Genomic DNA, 22,000 nt, shown 5'->3' on the forward strand with positions numbered 1-22,000 from the left:
TATTTTATTTTGTAATGCTGAACCCAGTGCCTCACATGTGCTGGGCAAGCGCTCTACCACTGAGCCACAGCCCCAGCTTTAGAAGTTTTCATCAAACCTGGAAACTAATTTGACTTTATAACTTCTATAGTATAGCAAAGCAAACATTTTAAAGGTACAGTTTAAAAGGAGAGAGGCCCATCTTAACACTTGAAGGAAAACTACAAACCCAGATCAAATTCAGAACACTGATTGCTACATGGTGAAGTACTGCAAAGAGAACGCTGTCCCTATCCTGCTGAGTGACCTCAGGCAAAGCCCTTCCCTTGCTGGCCTCAGTTGCCCCACCAGCCACATTGGGCACCAGGGCATCTCTGGGTGCCTCCCAGGTCTCCCATCCCACGGCTCTCTGACTTGGGGGATTTGCTGGGCCAACAGATTTGGCCCCCACAAAAGCACTGTCACATCTCCTGAGCCAACACCTCCACCTAGTGTGTCGTTCAAGGAAGACAGGCCTGCAGGACAACGGGAGCTCTCTCCTCTCACTCCACCTTTAACATTTTGCTTCTCAAGCTGGGCACAGTGGTGCACACCTATAATCCCAGTGGCATGGGAGGCTGAGGCAGGAGGATCGGGAGTTCAAAGCCAGCCTCAGTGAAAGTGAGGTGCTCAGCAACTCAGTGAGACACTGTCTCTAAATAAAATACAGAATAGGGCTGGGGATGTGGCTCAGTGGGTGAGTGCCCCCGAGTTCAATCCCCGGTAGCTACCACCACCACCACCACCACCAAAAAAAAAAAAAAAAAAGATCTTGCCACTCAAAAATATGTTCCACAAACCAGAAGCAATGGGTCCTTAAGAGCTTGTGGGGCACACAGAACCTCAGCCCCATCCTAGACCTGTGGAATCCAAACCTCCCTTCAAACAAGAAGCCAGCAGATCCCCACAGTGCACATGAAAGTGTAAAAAGCACTATTTTAATAGAAGGAGAAAAGAGAAACCGCAGAACACTTCAGTTTAACAGACACTCAACCCATAAAGAAATCCAGAATCGACCCCCATAAATAACACATTTCCTAACAGTCCTATGCTGTGTGCCAGGGACTAGACTAAGCCCTCACCTGTTCACTGTTACTTAATCCTCACGACCACCCTGATCCTGATCTCATCATCTCCATTTTACTGATAGGAAACTGAAGTTCAGGGTAGTTACGATGTACCAGGTGGATCCCAGCCAGACCAACTGGTTGTTTCTGGATGACTGTTAACCCCAACCCTTAGGATCTCACGGGGAGGAGAATGTTCCTAAAAGAGATTGAGACCCAGGGCGAAGCTCTTTGATCAATGAAGACATGGGACTTCATTCTCACATCGACTGGCACAAGAACCCAGACCTGCCGCCGGTGTGTGCCCCGATAGGTTCTTTTTTTAATCATTCATGTTGACTCCACAAAGGTGATGAGGTGGATCTGGGATCATTCTGAAATCAGAATTACCGAGATAAACTCCCGTAGTGCTGCTGCAGCCCAAAGTCTGACACTGATTTAAATGATCAAATATTATTAACGCACACACTTGAGAAGTGAATTTCATACCGACATGATTGTGTGATAAAAACTGTAAATGACAGAAACAGGTTTTAAAGTCAGACTGGTAATTACTAAAAGCAACCAGACACCCCCCTGCTAGGCCCTGTTGGAAGTCCCCTTTCAAGTTTATATTTACCTTGGCGAATCAAACTGTTTGAGATTTCGGCTTTGGTTAGTCCCCCTCTGGCCAACATGAAAGTTTTGACTGTGGTAGCAACACGATAACCAAAAGCATTCTTTATTAAATAAATCGAGACCATCTCCAGACCGAAAGGAATCAATACAATGCTCTTGTGTCCATCTCTCCACACTGAGAAAATACTAACCCAACATTTGAGGTCAGGCCAGTTTGTACAAAGTCCATTGCAAATCTCTTCATACCTGGGTATCTCTGTAAGTACCAAAATAAAAGATTCATCTTTTTTTTTTAAACTAATGAGAATAAAAAGTACAACAATAGAATATATATCTGGATAGAAAAATATTATAAAGTTTTAATTTTCCAAATACCAACCTCTTATGATTACCCTTGAAAAATGGGGTATTTGGGAACATTTTAAAAGTTTTCAAAATCAGTACAAAGTTTATTCACATTTCTTACTAAATCCAACATGTTCACAAATGGTAAAGTCCCTTAAAAAAGCACAGCAGCCAAGTTTGTGGTGGGCTGTGGTCACCATACTGACAAGTCTCTGTTGGGCACAGTCCAGAGGCCCTCAAAGGCTGCTTGGCACAGTGACGCTTCATGACATGCGCTCCTTGAAGAACCATTTCTGATCATCCAAATTGGTGCAGTCCCGTAAGAGTGGCACGAAACTGTTACCAAACTCCTTCTTCACAGCCTGGACACATTTTTTGGACTGTTCGTGAAATAAGGAACCATCCTACAAAGGATAACAGACATTGTTCAATACAAGGGAACCCTTGGAAAAGTCTCTTTTCTCTAAAAACAAATTCTGAAGAGCTCAGGGTGTGATTTTTTTTTTCATCATTTCAAAAATATTTATTGCAGGGTCATCTGTCAATATGAATTGCAAGGTGACGGCGACTCAAGACCGCCCCCTATGGGCAGAGCAAGGCAAGCACAGACTTCAGGGGCTGCCCTGCATACGGTGGGACCGATGGCGCCACCTGCTGGCTACCAGCCTGGATCTGTCAGACCCTACCTTTCATCCCTATTCTGTTTTGCTTGCTTCAGGGAAACAACAAAGATCCTTTATCTCTTTCATTTCTCTTAGGTCAACCAGTTCCATCCCTGATGATCCTTTCTCTCTCTCTCTCTTTTTTTAAATATTTTTTTTAGTTGTTGATAGACCTTTACTTATTTATATGTGGTGCTGAGAATCGAACCCAGTGCCTCACACATGCCAGGCAAGTGTGCTACCGGTGAGCCCCAGCCCCAGCCCTGATATCTTTCTCTTATGTATTTAAAAAGAGTCAGGATACTTGGCCATAGTCCAGCTCAGCCACAGCTCAGTTGGGTGAGCAGTAAGTCCCTTGGCCACCTGATCTAGTTCCTCACGTGTTACCTGGCTGGGTGAGAAGCAGTGGCTCTGCCAGTCCTAATCCCCAAATGTCAGAGGACAATGATCTTCACTCAGGACCTTCCCTGCTCTCTCTCCCCGCCCTTGCTGAGCTAGCTCCGCCAGCCTCCCTCCCAGCCCCAGTCTGCTGCCTCTGGCTAAACTCAAGGCCCCGCTTGCATGAGGTTAATCATGGTGGAGCAGCAAACAGGGGGAACAAGTCACCTGCCAGCTGCAAGGGAGGAGAAGCCAGGGAAGCAAAATCAAATGTATAATAGGATTTCGATGCTACTAACTTGGAATCCTTTCCTAAGAGCTCGCAGTTGCCTTCGGTGAAACTTAAAAGTAAATAATTAAATAAAGTCTTCCCTGCTCACCCTTCGAAACTAACTTCTCCTTAAATGGTCACTGAGATTTAAGATAAAATTTTTAATGATACGTCAAACCAATTTTATTGCTTCTAGTACGCATTACTTCTCCTTGGGGACTTAGCTCAGCTTACGATTGGCTTTGGGGGACAGGCTGAAGTATTTCTTCCTATTTTCTTATATCAAATAGACAGCACTGCAGTGCTTGGCGTTTCTGGGCAGAGACTGCAAATTCCATCGCTAATTATAACATTTTTTTTTCTATAGGAAAACATATTCCAACTTTTCGTCATACTTAGAATTAACCCATTTATAAGTCATACAGAAGACTCTTTCCCTCCCTGAGGCCAGGTTGGGAATGAAAGTTTCCCAGGGAGATAAAAGATAACTAATATTTTCCATCAAATTATTTTCTTTGGATTTATTTCTCTGAGTGCTTTTTAAAGTCCTGTTGCAGGGCGTCAGCGTCAGTGCCTTCTGGGCCTGAAAAAAACACCCAGTTCTGAGTCAGTAGCATTTAGAAAGCCAACTGCATCCCAGCGTGTTTTCTTGGTTGTAATAACCCCCAGTAACAACTCATCTCTATAGAGCTTCACCGCTTCCAAAGAAGATTTCTGGGTACACATCAAATCCTCAGAGTAAAAACAAGACTGCAATTATTATGCCCATTTTACAGCTGGGGAAAGAAAGGCTTAGAGAAGTACAGTGACTAGTATCTGCACCTAACCTCAGATCCCCCCCCTTGGGCTGCTTCTCTTGGTTTAACCCCATTCCATCTCCAGATGACACCCTGAGAGTTCTACTTCCCACAGGGGCCTCTGTAGCTCATAGTACAATGGGAAGGATTGGAAGGGGAGAAGGGAGTACTCCCAATACAGGATGCTGGGGTCACCTCCTCGGGTTCACAGTGAAGTTCCTGCTCTGCCCGGGTAGGTCAGCCCGACACCCCCAGGACTAGGCCAGGGAGAGCTCCGACTTCCATGCTTCCCAACAGCCCCAGACTGAGCAGGGAGGGGCTGAGCGCTCACTGACCTCCCGCAGGAGGAACTTCTGGTTCTCGGGGACAGTATCCTCGCAGAGGTGCATGATGAGGACGTCGGTCCCCGGCTCCACGGTGATGCAGGCCTCTGGCTGGTGGGTGTTATAGCGGATCTCCTTCTGGGATGTGTACTCGAAAAACTAAAAACAGAGCAAGCAACACAGGTCAGCTACCCGCTGATCTGGACAAAGGGGAGACCACTGACCTGGGGCTGATGCAGGTATGAGGCTGGGGTCAAGCACTCTCCCTCACCACAGCCATCACCTGTCTGATCGGGCTCTGTCACGGGCCCCAGTGCTCAGCCGGCCTCTTCTATAGCTCAACTGACCTCTACTGCAGTGTGTGACAGGTACCAGTGGAGTGGCCCCTGCTGGTGCCCATCTTGCTTGCTGGATGTGAGGACGGGCTGGTGTGGAAGGTCAGGAAAGAAAATGGACACATCCCTGTGCTAGCAGTTGGGGGCTGTCTGTGACCCAGACTGGCCACTCCCTCTCCTTTCCCTCGGTCTCATCCCCCACTCCAATATAACGGATATAAAGGGGCCTGGAAACGAGAAAGTACTGTGCAGGGCAGGCAGCAGGACTGCTCAGGGAAGACTTGGCCCATCCACACACCCAGAGCTAGCTACAGCACTTGGGAAAATACTGGTTCCTGGCCCCACCCCAGACAGGGATAAAGCCCCTTCGATCTGAGATGGGCCTAGGGAGCTGCATTTTTGACATGACACCTACCTGCCCCACCAGTGACACAGTGACTGTCCCAAGGCCTGTGGAGCAAAGTTTCTCAGACATGTCTCCCTCCCCAGGAGCTGGGAGAGCAGGAGGCTGGGACTCAGCGGGGCAGATGGGCCTGGGAAGCTGATGGTACAAGTCAGCTACCATCAGCTCTGAGGAACAGTGTTCCAAGAAGTGAGAAGAGCCTCAGTAATTAAAGGTAGCAGTGGCCCAAACTACGACGAGTTTACTGCTGAACATAAGGGGACCTGTGGTCCAGTGGAATCGGGTGAATCTGGATTGGAAGAAAATTGCTGAACCTCCCCCCTCCTATCATCCCCAGGTGCCTGATACTACTTAGCAGAGTCAAAGCTTTGGTGGTCCACAGCTGCCCCTCCTGTTATCCAATCATTCTCTGCAGGCCCTGCCTGGTGGGTCCATCTGCCTTCCTGGGCAGAGATTCCTGTTCTGGTCTTCAGACCCTCCAGGACTGTCTCCCTTGCTCTGTCTAATGAGTAGCACTTGATCCAGAAAGATCCACCTGGGCCCCCAGCTGAGACAATTTCCTTGCAGTTTGAAGAATGGCACTATTTATCAAAACCTATAATTCCATTTAAGAATTCATTCTAAGGAAATCATCCAAAATGCAAATCTGTTTTTTATTCCTCCTTCTCTCTAACTAAAGATGTTAGTGGAAGAGAGTTATTCATAATTACAAAAACAGGGAGACAACCAGTTAACTAAACAGTAACACAGGCACACAATGAAATATCCTGGGGAATGATGTTCTCAAGGAACATCTAATAATATAAGTACAATAAAGTTAACATATTATAAAATATATAGGTGTTATGATAACAACCATTTAAAAGACACAATATAAAGCTTGTGTATTGACAAAAATAGGAAGAAGATGTGTCTTAATTGTAGCTGTGGTCTCTCTGGGGCTCGCCATTCACCCCATACTTCTACTTTTTAAATTTCCCCAAGTGTTCCTTAGTGAGCATATCTTACTTCGATAATGAGGAAAACAATCAAAAAAGGTTTTAAAAATTTTTTGAACTGCTGGAGATCGAACCCAGGGCCTCACACATGCTAGCACGTGAGCTATAACCCCCACCCCACAAAATCAGACATTTGATTTTTTTAAAAAAGTACAGATCTTTGCCCCCAGGTTCCTCTTTCAAGCCCCACACCTACCTGGTTCTGGCCCAGGCCGTGACAGACGTAGAGAATGACCTGCTGTCCTGCCACCTGGTTTTCATCGGGAGGGTTATAGTCAAAGCAGTAGTCTCTCACTCCTCTGTTCTGGAGCTAAACCAGACATAAAGGTGGCATTTTGGTCTAGATGCAGACAATAGATCCCACATCCAACTCAGAGGAGGGTCCACAACATGAGGGCCTGCCTCAGACCCTGGCCCCGCGGGCAAGAGCCTTCTCCTGTACAACCCTGTCCCGTTTGACAGATCTTCCCATTCTAAACTGTTGCAAGAATCTTTACCCCCATTTTAAGATGATCAATCTGAGGATGGAGAGATTAACCTTTGCAGGCCTGAAAGCTCCTCTTTCTTCCTCAATAGCAGCCTTATTGCTGCACTGGTCCAAATACATCTGGGTTATAGCCTTGAACTGAGATTAACTAAGCAAACTAAACCAAGCTGGTGATACAGAGGAAAGGACTTTTTAAAATGACTTCAGAGCACAGTATGTTTGATAACCTTTCCTCAGTGAAATGTATTCAATAGGCAAACAGATGTGCAAGGAAATCATAAAACCTCATTTAGTCTAACACTGTCCATGTGATACTGTGCCATTGTTTGGAAACTATTTATTTTGGGATAAAGCAAATCAGGGTTGTGTTTTTTGTATTTGGTGGGGAATATTGGGGATCGAATCCAGAGTGCTATATTCCCAGCCTTTTTATTTTTTATTTTGAGACAGGGTTTCAGTAAGTTTCCTGGGCTGGCCTTGAACTTGAGATCCTCCTGCCTAAGCCTCATGAGTAGCTGGAATTACAAGTGTGTACCACCACACCTGGCAAGTAAGGATGTTAATATTGTTAGAAATCAAGGTTTTCTGAATAAGAAGAAAGAAATAAAAGTATTATGTCAAAGAAGCAAAATCTTGTAAGATTAAATTTGAATTTAAGATGTTCAAATAAGATGGTGATTTTTTTTTCTCAAAGATATGTATGTCCTTTCTGAGCCACTGAAAAAGCTCAGAGCTATACTAGTCTGCATGGTAGCCACTGTCCCATATGGAGTCCAGTGGTCACTGAAATGGAAGGAATCCAAACCGAGAAGGGCTCTATGTATAAAATACATGCCAGATTTTAAGACTTAATATTTTAAAAAGAATAAGAAATTAATTTTTCTTGAATTAGTTATGATATTAACTATAATGTTGAAATTGAAATGCTAATGTTTTTTGATAAGCTGGTTTAAATGTGCTATTAACTTTTTTATTTCTTCATTTAATAGGGTTGCTAACATTTTTTAAATGATTCATTTTTTGGCTCATATTATGTTTATGTGGGACTGCTGGTCTAGAAGCCATGGCAACCTGGAGTGACTGGCCCCACCAGCACCCATGCGGACTTGGAATACTGTTTCCTGCCAAAAGAGGACAGAGCTTCTGGGAGGAGAGGAAGGAAATATTTAAGATGAACATGGGATAACTTAGCAAGTTATCAAGGCCAATGTCCTGGGGTCAAAGATCACAGAAGCCAAAATAAAAAAGGCTTCCATTAGCCAAAGATGGAATGATTTGAATATTGAAAAAAATAAAAAGGAAGACTGAATTGATTGAAACACGTTGGCCATATGGACACACAGGGTATCTAACAGAATACCATAGACCTGGTAGCTTATAACAGAAAGTTATTTTCTCACAGCTCTGGAGATTGGAAAGGCCAAGATTAAGGAACCAGTGTCTGATGAGGACCCCCTCACTATGTTCTCACATGGTGGAATGCAGAAGGGTAAGAGCATTAACCCAGCCCCACAAGTACTTAGAATAGCCCACTACTTTACAGTGATACACAAGAAAAGAAAGAGCCAAAGAACAAATGGGCCAACAAACAAACAAAACCCACTGGATACAACTATAGGAAAATAACTAGGCAAATCAAGAGAAAGGCATAAGAATTTATCAGGCCTCTTCTGTGTGAATCCTTCCTGTGTGGATACCAACTCCTTAATAAGTGCACAAGAAATGAGAGAATGAGAAAAATCATCATTTAGCAACTGCATTGGAAATAACAGATCTAGGCAATGGTTATCAAAGGCAACCAAAACCATTCTGCAGAGGCGGACAGCAGGCCTCATAATGGATCATCCAGGCTGTGGTTCCCCCATGGACCCATGGACACACCTTATCAAAATGACTGGACCTTGTGTGCTCCTGATACGGCACAATGTGAATGCTCCCACCAGGGTTCTCCACACAGAGGTTGACCCTGACCCCAGTCAAACCATTAGACCTCACTCCCATGGTAAAGAAATGTGGGGAGAGAGGAGCAACTTCCAAATGGCACAGAGAAACCAGGAGGCCTTCGGAGTGAGACGATGCACACACAAACCAATGTTGTGTTTTTCCAACAACCTAAAAGTATTAACAATGAAAGAAGAAAAAGGAAAGGGGACCTAGGTTAAAAGGGACTTAGGAAACAAGATGTGATGGCCAAACACGTGGGGGCTTTGCTCAGGTTCCTGTTGGGATCAGCCAACCACCCAAGGAGAAATTCAAAAAAATCAGGGGAATATGGATTAGAGCCGAGAGTAAAGGACATCAAGAAATCAGTGTTTTCTTCGCCAGGTGTGACGAAGTCTGTGGGTTTGTAAGATAAGGTCCCAACTTTATGAAGCTGAATACAGAAGTGCACAGCAGTGACAAGGCACAATGCTGGGGTTTGCTTAAAAAAGAGAAAAGCATAAAGCATGGAGGGGGGAGGAGAGAGGGAAAGCCGGGAGGCAGAGTCTGGACTATTCCAGAATCCCAGGGACAGGGTTACCATTCATCATGCCATTCTCTCTGCATTTCTGTATGTTTGAACATTTTCCTAATGAAAACAGAATTGAACAGTAACGTCTGGCTGTGTTATTGATCCAGGACTTCCAGAGCAGGATGTCGGCACTTCTGGTAAAGAAACATCAGCGAGGCGACCTCACGGAGAGGGTGCGATTCCTAGCGAAAGTCAGACACCAGGCACCTCAGTTGGCCTCGCTCCAGAAACATTTCTTTAAGGTTTTCTGAAAGACTAGAAGTGACTCTCCAGCAGCCACTGCTGCCTCTGTGGACTCACAAGTTAGGAATGACCAGCCAGCCAGGCCGTGGAGACCAGAAGTAATATATTAGTAAAAATTAGGACATGGACACACCTAAGTAAGCCTCAGTTTCCTCATCTATAACTCGGAATACTCACACTTGCCAATTTCCAGATGACTTTCAGCTCTGACATTCTGGACCCAAGGCTCAGACACCCCAGGGTGAGAAAAGGACAGAGGATGAGAAGGTGGGAAGTGTGTGGGATGGGGGGGTCCCAGGTCCCCACAAAGGGGCTTTCCTTGCCCAGGATCAGGCCCGGGGCCAGGGAATTCCATGCCCACCAAGGCCCACATTGCGCACCATCCCAAAGAAGCCGGGCCTGTCCTCAGGCACATGCAGTTCTGGATACACCGTTTCCAAAAACCATTTGAAGTCCTTGCATCGGAGTTTATCCCGGAGCTGCCTCCTCTCTGTCACATCACCAAAGGGTTCCTGGAAGACAACACAGTGGTGAGTCCTTGCAGGTCCTGCAGGTTCCTGTCAAAGCCCCTCTTCACGGGTGCCAACAACCTCCTATTTTACTGGCATCTACTGCATGCTGGGCACTGGGAAGAGGAGCCTCCATCCTGGAGGCTGCTTAGTAAGAGAGTCTGTCACACAGAAAATCCCATCCCCAGGTGCTCTAGGGACATGCAACCCAGCACATGAGGACAGGAGACAATGCTCCTGCTGACAAAGCCCAGGAACCAAACCCTGGGGCCACAGGGGCACCCTTGGCGCTGTGCATCAGCACAGACTCATCCTCAGACCCGACCAGAGGAACACCGGTGTCATCATGATGCAGGCCGCGTGGCATCTGGATCTACTATTATTGCCTGAATACGTACTTTCAAACACAGGTATGTGTCCCAGATGCCATCACGAGTGAGAACCTATGTGCTCAGTGTACTCAAGGATAAATACACATGCACGATGGCCAGGGTAAAATGCTGCAGTACACGATGCTTAAATACTTAAATAAAGCAAGCCTGTGTGTAGTGCAATAAACGTTCAGCCGAAAGAACTATCCCTCTGATGTTGTGTTAAACTACTAAAAATTGACAAGTGGAATAAAATTGCAATAAGAAGTGAATGTTGGAATAACTTTTCAGATTCCCACTACTTCCTGGAAGTTCTTCTTTGATGGGAGTCACCATTACCCTCCTCCCTGAACTTGAACCAAAAACACATTTTAGCAGCCAGCCCCCTCAGCCTAAAGGCGCATTCAATGCCCTCAAGGAGATTCTCCAGGAAACCTCAGGAATAGGAACTGTGGGTTCCAGAACTAGTGAAGTGAGGAGCAGATATTTCACTCTGAAGCACAAGGAAAGAGAGAGGAGGCAGAGGCTGACCACCATGGAGAGGTGGAGAGGGCCAGCGGGAGGCAGGGCAAGGGGCCTAGAGTAGAGGCTCCCCATCACCTAGGAGGCCTCGAACAGGCTCCCTAGTCTCCCTCCCAGAGCTTCAGTTTTTTCATCTACATGACTGCTGTCTGCAAGACTGCTACAGGGACTTCCATCAAGCACCAGGGCGGAAGTCTTGGAACAAGACCTTCTTGTGTAGCCAAGTGGCCCTCAGTTATGCAAATACGGGACACACAGTACCCTGGCCTGGGGCATGCAAAGCTGGCCTCTGACAGGCAGTGCAGAGGTGGTGGACAGCATTGTGCCTGAGGCCCAAGACCTTGTGGGATAGAAGGAGCAGATCCCCTGTCCACAGGTCTCTGAAACAAGGCAGAACAGGGTGCTGTCTGAGGTAGGCCCCAAGCCCCTGAGAAGCCTCACCTAAGAAGAAACAGGCTGGCCGATACCCGGCTCTCACAGGGCCTGAGTGTGGGGGTCATGGGCTCGTCTCAGCATTGTGTACCTGGGGTTTATGGGGGTCTAGGGTCTCAGCAGTGTGTGCCTGGGGTTTGTGGGGGTCTAGGGTCTCAGCAGTGTGTGCCTGGGGTCTGTGGGGATCTAGGGTCTCAGCAGTGTGTGGCTGGGGTTTGTGGGGGTCTAGGGTCTCAGCAGTGTGTGCCTGGGGTTTGTGGGGGTCTAGGGTCTCAGCAGTGTGTGCCTGGGGTCTGTGGGGATCTAGGGTCTCAGCAGTGTGTGGCTGGGGTTTGTGGGGGTCTAGGGTCTCAGCAGTGTGTGCCTGGGGTTTGTGGGGGTCTAGGGTCTCAGCAGTGTGTGCCTGGGGTTTGTGAGGGTCATGGGGTCATCTCAGCAGTGTGTGTCAGGGTTTATGAGGGTCTAGGGTCTCAGCATAGTGTGGCTGGGGTCTATGGGGATCTAGGGTCTCAGCAGTGTGTGGCTGGATCTGTTAAGAGAAAACCAACCAAGCTAAAACCTTAGCACACTATGGGGACACCTCTGCCACTGGGCAGAGAGACTTCAGCAAGGCCTTGGGGAGGGAGGTGGGCTGGCACTGTCAGGAGGAGGCCCTGCCTTCCACAGCCATGACATCTGGGAGGGAGGGAGGCATGAGTGTACTGGCCACTCTCCAAGTCTGTCTGTCTGGAAATGGAAGCAAAGAATAAGCCTCCGGGGTTCTTGCACAATTCAAGAAGGCTCAGAAGAGGCCTGGAGCAGGAGACAAGAGACTTCTACCTAAGGAGGTGGGAGTGCCCCTGGGTAACAGCTCTCACATGAAGAACCATGCCTTAGCCCGTACCCTAGGTGGGAACTCAAAACCATACTGGCTACGGAGGGACAAGCCATGACGTGGGTAACATACCCAGCATGTGACACTGTGTATTCCAGACTGGCTTCATGGGCACGGTCAAGCCTCGGTATTCCATACCGGCTCTGCATGTGCAAATTCACCTACTTGTTAAAATTTATTTATAAACCAAAAAAAAAAAAAAAAGCCCTTCTAAATCAGCCTGATCATAGTGCCAAAGCGCTGTCTAGAGTTCCTACAGGCAAAAAGTTTGGGATGTGCCTTATGGGGAAAATACCTGTCGGAGATTCATTCAAGTGTGAGTTACACCACGCTTGGCCCCAAGTGCAATGGTACTGAATCAACAGTGTATGTAAACAGGATGTCTTTAAACAGAAACACACACCAATTTAGTTCTGTAGTGACTAGACCATTGTGACCTGGGTTTGCAGGAACCCAGTTCCTATGTCCCCTACGAGCAATGGCTCATGTTCACTAATTCCGTTTTGCGGTGGCTTTGTGGAATGTGGCTACTGTGAACAGAACTGACTGTATGTTACTACTACACGTGGAGGAATAGAGTTTTCCCATGCATGTATCATGAGGGCCCAACCTGTCCCTTTCTGAAGCCAGATCAATTATCAGCAGCCGAGGCCAGGAGGAGCGCGGTGGCGGGGACTTACCAGGCGCGCGCGGGGGTTACGGTGGTAGTAGAGCTCCTTATAGCCGTCCATCCACACTTCGGCTGCGCGGACGCTGTTGGCCAGTGCCTTGTTGCGGGAGTAGGGAGCTTGCTTGGGGAAAACGTGGCCCACGTGGGAGCACGGGTGTGTTTCCAGAGTCCCGCCACACTGCCAGATCTGCACACGGAGCAGAGGGGACGCTAGAGCCCTGAGCAAGGAAGGAGCTGCCTGTCCACAGTGTCTACTGGGCACACAAAAGTCCTGATGGGCATCGCCAAGAGACTCAGCCTCCACGAGGCGGGAGGCCACCGATCCAGCATGCTCATGAACACAGAAGGCAAACAAAGAGCACGAAGGACAAGGTATCGCAACCCAGACCCCAAAGTCCATGCACTAATGCTCAGGCACCAGGTGTGCGGGAGGACCCCCGGGGATGTCACCGGCAACCCACTCACTCGTTATGTGGAACAAGCTTGGTTACCTGATCGCCTAGCCACAGAAGATAGGAAAGCAGCAAGGGAGGAGAGAGGTTTGGAAGAGAGAGAGGAAGGGCCTCTAGAAGCAGGCAGAGAAGCCTGACACCTAGGGGAGAGGCAGAAAGACATTAAGACACATCCCAGACTGCCCTGGCGAAGTCGTCTAGGGTCACAACAACTCAATTTCCCAAGGATGTCAGGATCAAAAACAGCTTCTGATATCTTTAATGGAGGGCGTGAGTCCTCGGTAGAAGGCTGAATTCATCTTTATTAACTCTTTTTATGAGAGCAGGACACCAGATAAGATATTTGACACTTAAAAATGTAGGATTCCATTAACTGGAAAAGCTACTGACATGCTCAGGATCTTTCAAAGGGGCTGAGGTGGGCTGGGGTTGGTACCAGAAGCAGATCCTGGCCCCACCCTGCTCTATCAAGTCCGACTGTCCACAGACTGTGCCTGTCCATCTGTCTTCTTGACATTTCCAGGGGTCCATGTCTGAAAGCCATGGTGCTAAATAAAGACTGCTTCCTAGTTAGTAAATAAAGGCTCCCAGTGGCAGGATCTGAGTTTTAGTCCAATTTCTGCCACCAACTCTGAGGGACCTTGAACAAGTCCCCTCCCCTCTCCTGGCCTCAGTTCCTCTCCTCTGCAGAGGGGAAGAGAAGAACCTGGTGTCTTCCCAGCCTCATGTCTTTAAAATTACATTTCTGAAAGTTAAAAAAGAAGGCAGGCATGTTTACAGGATGTACAAGGCGCAGGATCATGGATACACTGCCAACACGGAGCCGTCCCTCTGGCTCTCGTAACAAATCCAGGTGGGAGTGGGCAGGGGAGACCAGGTTCAGAACAAGTCCACAAAGAAGACTGGAATACTTACCCTAAAAGAAAATTCGAGGTTTTCTCCTCCCCAGACTTCCATTCCTGTATCATAAGACCCCAGATATTCAAAATATTTCTTACTCACAGCAAACAGCCCACCAGCCATCGTTGGAGACCTAGAAAAAGAGGGATAGCCATATTTCAACGTAAGCAGCAGGAAACCATTATAGCTGGTGGAACTGCCTTCCCGCCTTGAGCCCTTCCATCCATTCATCCATGTCAACCCTGAGCTCACACTCTGTGCCCAGCTCCAAGCTGGGTCTGAAGGCACAGATGCATCTCATCATTCCTGTCTGGAGGAAGCTCATGGACATCCCAACAAAGAAGTCCTCTGGCTGTGACACACGTGTTAGCTAAGGTCAGCCAGGACCATGGGGGACACAAAGAGGGCAGGGGGTAGGGAGGACAGGGCTGGGTTTCCTGGAGGATGTTAAGTCTCTGGGACCAGGGGAGCCGGCCAAGAAGAGCATGAGCAGGCCCAATTGCGGGAGAAACCCTGGCACTTTGATTGACTGATGATTGATGCATGCATACACCTAGTGCTGGGGCTCAAACTCAGGGTCTTGCACATGCTAGGCATTGCCACTGAGCACGTACCACTGAGCCACACCCCCAGCCCTCTAGACCTCTCAAAATCACAGAGAACAAGGGCTGAGGAACAAGTGCTGGCTTAGCATGTGTGAGGCCCTGGACTTGACCCTGACCCCTGGTGCAAAAAAAAAAAAAAAAAGAGGCAAATTTTAAGTTGCACATATTTTATCACCAATATTAAAATTAAATTAATTAATTAAAATACACCAATATACAATCTATTTGTATGACAAAGATATTTAATAAAATAAATGCCCTAGGAATAAGTAGGGAGCCACGAGGGAAGCCAACAGCTAAGTGGCCCTAACCAGGACCTTCACTGACACCTCAGCCACAGGCAATGAGGAACACTCCCCCAGCAGGCAGGCCCTGACCTGATGACATCGATCGGGGACTGCATCTGCATCCTCTCCCTCTCAGGAACCACGTGCCACGTGAACACCAGCCGCCAGTCGAAGCCACCAATCTGGGGCTCCCCGGAGTTGCCCAAGTACTCGAAGGTGTTCCAGTCGATCACGTCAATCACGGGGCACACCACTGCAGACTCCTTCTCATGGATCCTGCAAACACCCAGGACATCTCATCTCTCCTCTGCTGGCAGGTGGCCCAAGGACAATTATCAAGTTCAAGAATGAATTCTCATCTTTCTCACAGGAAGGAGGACACCTGTGTGAGAAAGTCCTGCTTCCCTTATTCAGGGGCCTACAGCCATATAAGAGCCCCACAGGTGATCACCACAGGGGGGCCCTGAAGAGGCCAGGAGGAGACTTTCATAGGAAAAGTCCCATCACTTTAATAATTCCCTGATTCTATCTGTGGACATTCTGGCTAAACTTGAATCCCTCTATTGAAAATCAAGACATGTAAAAATCAAAGATGAGGGGCTGGGGCTGTGGCTCAGTGGTAGAGCATGCACCTTACACGTGTGAGGCCCTGGGTTCGATCCTCAGCACCACATAAGAAATAAATAAAGGTATTGTGTCCTTCTACAACTAAAAGAGAGGCACCCGGACTGAAGAGTCATCTTTGCAATTAGATTATAAATTTTAATCCTGCTTCTTATTTGCTGGGTGACATGAGCCAAGTTACCTAACCTCTTAGAGCCTGTTACCTCATTGGTAAAGTGAAGTGACAGCACAGGGCTCAGGTGAGGATTCCCTGAGGGATGGTCTGTAAGATGCCTGGCAAAAAAAAAAAAAAAAATGGAACTACTATTCTTTTCTTTTAAAAGTTGTTGTTGGGAAATATTACATACAGAGTAAAAAATGCTGTAATTTCCTGTTGCGGGTATCAGCCTGTGTGTGTTTCCTGCTGTGTGAGTGTGTCACACGGTCTCCACAAACACTATCACAAACCATCCTCAGTATGCCCACACACTCTGGTTTCTTGGCATCTGGTTGATACCACACAGCAAAGATGAACCGAGACAGGACCGCGAGTGAAGACTAGATTTCTTTGGGTTACAATTTTGGGGCTATTATCTCAAGTTTGAGACCTCAAAGTCCTGGGAGTCACAGAGACCAACCAGCCTTGATCTAGAAGGGCTCTAGCCCAACACCAGAAAGCCAGACAGAGGGGGATTTTAAGTACTGCAGTGAGTAAGGTTTACAATTTTAGGGGAGCCTGAACCATTCAGGACAGTTTGATAAGACCCGTGAGGCCACCAAACTGAGGATGCTGGAGACTGGGGATCCACCCGAACCCACTTCTTCAAATAAATCAACGATATTGGTAGAAGGGTTGAGCGGGCCCACAGCAGATCTGCTGGGCAGGTTCTGAGATACTGCCTGGCTTTGCAAAGCCGGAAACTCATGATTGCAATCAAGCTACTGGAACCACAGGCAGCTGGTCTGTAGTGATCGGGAGCCTGACAGGGGGCTGGTGGCCAGCACAGGAGCACAGGACTCTGACTCACGGGGAGAGTGTGTGTGTGTCCCACAGGGATGTGCCCAGCACCTGGGCAGAACCATCCTGACCTATGCAAGGCAGGATAGTTGGCATCTTAGTACCCAAAATACCAGAAGCGCTCCCTGGTGGACATGACAATCAAAAACTCCTTCCCCAAAAGCCACTGAAAGAAAAGGTGAGGGCTCCCAGCTGGGGTCACCGGGGCCACAGTCTATACAGCTCAATGTGCCTCAGCTCTGTTGTACACCAGAGTCCCTGGAAACATCCAAAAGCTAAGTCATGCTCCTAAGAGTACTGTGGTACAGATCCAGATGTTGTACCACAGGGCCCGGTGTTCACAGTTCCTAGGGTATTCCCAGTGGACACACAGGGTGGACAATCCCCTCACCCACAGGTGTAGACAGAGCAAGGCCTTGGCTGTGGGGAGGGTGGGCTGCAGAGGGCTCTGAGGTGGCATCAGCACATTAGCTAAAAAGGAAGAGTGGCCTCTCAGACCTCGACTCCAGACGTCTGGAGGTAGCCCCCTGTGCGCACAGTGAGGAAGCCACCAGTCCAGGTTCAGACACCACTGCATAAACAGCCCCAGACTCTGTCTGAGAAGCCCTGAATCTCTACTGGTGAAGCTCCTAGAGGGGAGGAGGAGAAAGAGACAACGATGATACCCCAAGGGACAAGGAGCCAGGACAACAAAAAATAGCAGAGCAGCACTTGATCTCACCTGGAAAGGAACTCGAGACACTAGCAGATTAACATGGTCAACCAGCTGCTGGAGGCTGTGGGTGGGAGGATGTTCAGCTGCAAGTTACCCTGACTCACACAAGGGGGATCAGACAGACCCCCCACACCTTCCCCTGCCTCCCAGGGGAGCTCCTGTTGTTCAGCCCAGCTCCTGCCTTCTGTGACGCAGAACAGAGAGGACCTACAGAGAAACTGGAGGCAGGGGTGGTGGGGGTCGGGGGACAAAGGGGCCTGAGGCTGTGGGGCAGCAGGAGGAAAGACCTTGATGACAGGGATGCACAATGGTTTATATGATTCCCTTCCTCCATATATATATATATGCATATATGTGTCTATGTGTGTTTATGTTGTAGATCTAGGCATGATGGTACATGCCTGTAATGCCAGCTACTCAGAAGGCTGAGGCAGGAGGATCAAGATTTTGAGGCCAGCCTTGGCAACTTAGTGAGAACTTGACTCAAAAAAAAAAAGGATCTTTTACTGCTACATTGGCATAAAGACAAATATAATCCAGGCTAGACTCATTATTATATACTTATAATACTTAATTTTTTCCTTCTGATTTTAAAATAAATGAACATAAAAAAACCTTTTTGGGGGGCTTGGAGCTGCAGTTCTGTGACAGACCACTTGCCTAGAATGCATGAGACCTTGGCTTCAATCCCCAGCACTGCAAAAAAAAAAAGTCAGAAAACACTTGTTGGGTGTCTTTGGGTTTCAATGGCCCTAGGCATCACGCTCACTGGGATAATGGGGAAGTGAGTCTTGCCTGAAAAAAATATGTCAAGGGGCTGAGTTATGGCTCAGAGGTAGAGCACTCGCCTGGCACAGGCGCTGGGTTTGATCCTCAACATCAAATAAAAATAAATACATAAAATGTTAAAATATATGTTCTCTGGAAATTGTGATTCTGTGTAATGATAATTTTTTAAAAGTTGTTGCTTGATGATATTTCCTGGGTCACCTACGATAAACCTGGATGGGAAGGAACGATAAAAGCAAACCGTGCAGGACCTTCCACCAGCAGGTGTGTTCCCGCAGTTCCCGGGCATTTCACCGTCTAACTGTGCCCCTCTTACGGGCATTTCACCGTCTAACTGTGCCCCTCTTACGGGGAACTTGCTGGAGGCCCCTAAGCGGAGCCTGTCCCCATGTCGCCTGCGGCCACACCCCTCCCCGTGTGGGCAGCTCACGCACCTCTGCAGCAGTGGCTCCAGCCACCCCTCGTGGCACTCGCAGTGACAGTCCAGGAAGGTCAATACTTCGCCCTTGGCCACAGACGCCCCCAGCAGCCGGGCTCGCACGAGGCCCTCTCTCTTGGTGGCGCGGATCAGGCGCACCCTGGGCAGGCCCGACAGCTCCTGGGCCAAGCGCTCCTTCAGGTGCTCTGAGAGGGAAGCAGAGCAGCAAGGGTCACTGGGACCCCCTCGGGGCCTCCCTGCTCTGCTTTGCTATGGGATGCCCTCGACTCGCCCAGAACCAGGGGTGGGAGGTTCTGAAGGCTGGGGAGGTCAGGGCAGGGAGGTTCCGCAGCACCATTTGCACGGCCAAGGACACACAGCCTGTCAAATGCTCTGCTCTGAAGGGGTGAATGGCCTGGTCCCCGAGCATAGCTCAATAAAACTGTACGGAAAGGAACTTCACAGCTTGACTTGTGAACATCAAAAAATAAAAACACACAAGAACCACTGTGTCCCCAAGGGAGCACTGTGATTAAAGCTTGGTCCCTGGGGTGGTGGGACTTTTGGAAGGGGGTCCCCAATGGGAAGTCCTTACTAAGTCACTGGATACCGCCCCCAGAGGAACTGGTGGGACCCCAGCCTCTCTCTCTGCTACTAATTGGAGGTACAGTCACCTGCTTCTGTATGTGCTATTGACAAGACCATCTTGCCATGATATGAAGTCAAGAACTGGGTCCAACCCTGTACCATGCCCTTGAACCTCCAGCACGGTGAACTAAAGTAATCTCTTCTTCATTAGTAGCCTGTGTCAGGTATTTTGTTATAGTGACTAAAAGCTGACAAAGACACATGATTTTTTGTTATTAAAACAGTAATTATATTACTAAAATTTTTCTGAGGAGCACTTTACAGTTTATATAGCAGGAGCAGGAGTAATGGCAGCTAGCATTAAAGAGAGCTGCTATGCTATGCTCTCCCAAGTGATTCATCAATAATTCATCTGACCCTTTAACAATCCTATGAGGTAAATACTAGTACTCTCCCCATCCCATAGAGGAAGACATTGGGGTCAGAGTGGCTATGCAACTTGCCAAAGGTCACATAGCAAGCAAGCCAAGGAGCCATAATTTGAACCCAGGGAATGTGTTTCAGATGCCACAGGCTTAACACTGCCTCCCAGAACTCTCTCCTGCAATTTCTCATCTTTATTAAAAGTCAAAAACTTGTCAAAAGATATGCTCATGCCCATTTGCAGAAAAGGCAAACCATTGAAAGGACACGCCCCCAGGTAGTGCTGGCCCCCGGGGTCTCCTAAATCTACAGACAGGACTCTGGGACTAGAGGCTGATTCACAACCCTCAGTGGGTCAGGTGGGGCGGGTGGGAACCCACGCAGACAAAGGAAAAATGAGAGCACTTCCCCATCCACGTGGGCTTTGGCCCCAGGTCCTCCACCATCTGCCAAGGAGAAAACTGTTCTAGGTTGCTTCGTAATTTATGAAAATGTTTCTCCAAATATCCTTGACACTTAAAAAAATTCATTGGTTGGTTTTATTTTTAAATCCTAAATATGATGCAAATAAGCCGATGGCAGGAATGAGGGAGTGATTTGCAAGCAAAGTGATTAAGGGGCCAGCGGACGCATGCGCACAGGCACAGTTGCCCAGCACTCTCGGTGGGCTGCGTCCGCGCTGAGCTCACCTCTGCCTGAGCCAGTCTCCAGTGTCTGGAAGAGGCGGGGGCCCTGCGGCAGGCTCCTCCTGACACTGCAGAAACAGGGTCGCTGCAGAAACAGGGTCGAGGCAGCTGCTTAACTCCTCCAGGGCAGTGGCTCTAAAAGTCCCCTGGCCGCCCTCCCCGAGTACAACAGCTGTGTGGAGGGAGCGTGAACCACACCATGCTGTTGCCACTGAGCAGCTATTTAGTCCTGTAAAAATAAAATAATGTGGGGGCTGAGGTTGTGGCTCAGCGGTAGAGGGCTTGCCTAGCTTGTGCAAAGCCCTGGGTTGGATCCTCAGCACCACATAAAAATGAATAAATAAAATAAGGTATAAAAAATAAATAAAATAATCTGCTATTGCTGTTAGAAATGGTAGGATTTTTTTTTCACTTTACAATTTTCATAATATTTCATCAAATTAGAAGTTGTCATTTAACAAGAGCCAGGCATTGACCCAACACATGACCCGCCTTATCTCTTTTAATCCTCCCAATGACCCTAGGAGGTAGGAAGGTAGGATTATTCCCCTTTTATAGGGGCTGAAGCTAAGGTGGGGCCAAGGTGGACACCAGGAAGATCATCGCTCAACATCAGGTGGTCACTAGGATCTGAAGAGGGATTCAAGCCCTCACAGTGTGGCCCAGCACCAGTGTCTACACAGGTAGACATGAAACAATCCCAGAGGAAAAGACAAAGGAAATGGAGGTGAGTACCTACTGTGTGGGGGCTGCTACATGAGCACCTACTGTGTGCTAGTGGGTACATGAGGTTCTGTCCTTCACATGACCTTGTTTATTCTTCACCACAGCTCCCTGAGTTAGGTGTGGTAGACACACACAGGTGCCATGGCTGGATCAAAGCAAAGGTCACCTCAGACCTAGCAGCCCGGAACTCAGCGCCTACTAGACTCCTGTCTGGCATGGACACCGCGGCTTGTCCCCTAAGGCTTCTTCCCATGACTTTTAGCTGAGTACATGACCAGCAGGATAAAGGTGGCATTTCCCAGCCTCCCTTGCAGCTCCATGTGGCCAGGCAGCCACATTCTGCTCCATGGGACATGGGGGGAACTTCCAGGCAGTGCGCTGAGAGAGAGGGTGTTCCCTCTGCCCCTTCAGACCCCAGGGGCTGAGCAGAGTGAGTAGGGGTGAGGAGCCAAGGAGAAGGTGGGAACCTGGAGCAGCACCAAGCCTGAACCCCATCCTAGACTGCATCAGATTTGGGGTGTGCGAGGGAGAGCTATTTCTACCTTGTGTGAATCACTGTTATTTTGAGTCTCTGTGATGACAGCCCAACACACATGCCAATTAGAACATATATATGCCAGCTCTGAAGTCAGACGGGCTAGACACAGCACCTGCCAGGGCCCATACCAACAAGCAGGGACTGCTAACCCTCATGGGGGGGTCCAGGGAGGGCAGTGTGGCTTGAAACAGGCTCAAACCTCTAAGCCCAGGATTCTACCTTTGCTGAAGCCTTGACATTTCCCCACGATTATGCTCAGCTGCTTTCATTGCAGCTAGTCACCCAAGAGTCCCTGCCAAGTCAAGGCTGGTGCTGCACGGGGGCCCGCAGAAGCCCCTCCCTGCTCCCAGTTTCTCTGGTTGCCTGGATCCACCCCCACCATTGGCCATTCTCCACACAGCAGGCTCCTCAGACTGA

At 48.4% G+C, this 22,000-nt stretch overlaps 1 protein-coding gene across 1 annotated transcript in view; it reads right to left on the bottom strand.

Moving 5' to 3' along the window:
* Positions 1-1,779: 1,779 nt before the first annotated feature.
* The window catches only part of Galnt12 (polypeptide N-acetylgalactosaminyltransferase 12), a 31,312-nt gene continuing 11,091 nt past the window's right edge, over positions 1,780-22,000 (bottom strand). Inside the window, exons 3-10 of the mRNA XM_046457411.2 lie at positions 18,639-18,828; positions 15,170-15,355; positions 14,203-14,320; positions 12,846-13,022; positions 9,838-9,969; positions 6,412-6,525; positions 4,492-4,638; positions 1,780-2,452 (exon numbers count right to left, since the gene is read on the bottom strand). Of these exons, the coding sequence (XP_046313367.1) occupies positions 2,312-2,452; positions 4,492-4,638; positions 6,412-6,525; positions 9,838-9,969; positions 12,846-13,022; positions 14,203-14,320; positions 15,170-15,355; positions 18,639-18,828 (1,205 nt within the window). The 3' untranslated portion in view covers positions 1,780-2,311. The remainder of the gene's footprint in view (positions 2,453-4,491; positions 4,639-6,411; positions 6,526-9,837; positions 9,970-12,845; positions 13,023-14,202; positions 14,321-15,169; positions 15,356-18,638; positions 18,829-22,000) is intronic.

The sequence above is a fragment of the Marmota monax genome, unplaced genomic scaffold (genome assembly GCF_021218885.2).
Source record: "Marmota monax isolate L192 unplaced genomic scaffold, Marmota_monax_Labrador192_F-V1.1 WCK01_AAM20220418_F8-fsc00069, whole genome shotgun sequence".
NCBI classification, from domain to species: domain Eukaryota; kingdom Metazoa; phylum Chordata; class Mammalia; order Rodentia; family Sciuridae; genus Marmota; species Marmota monax.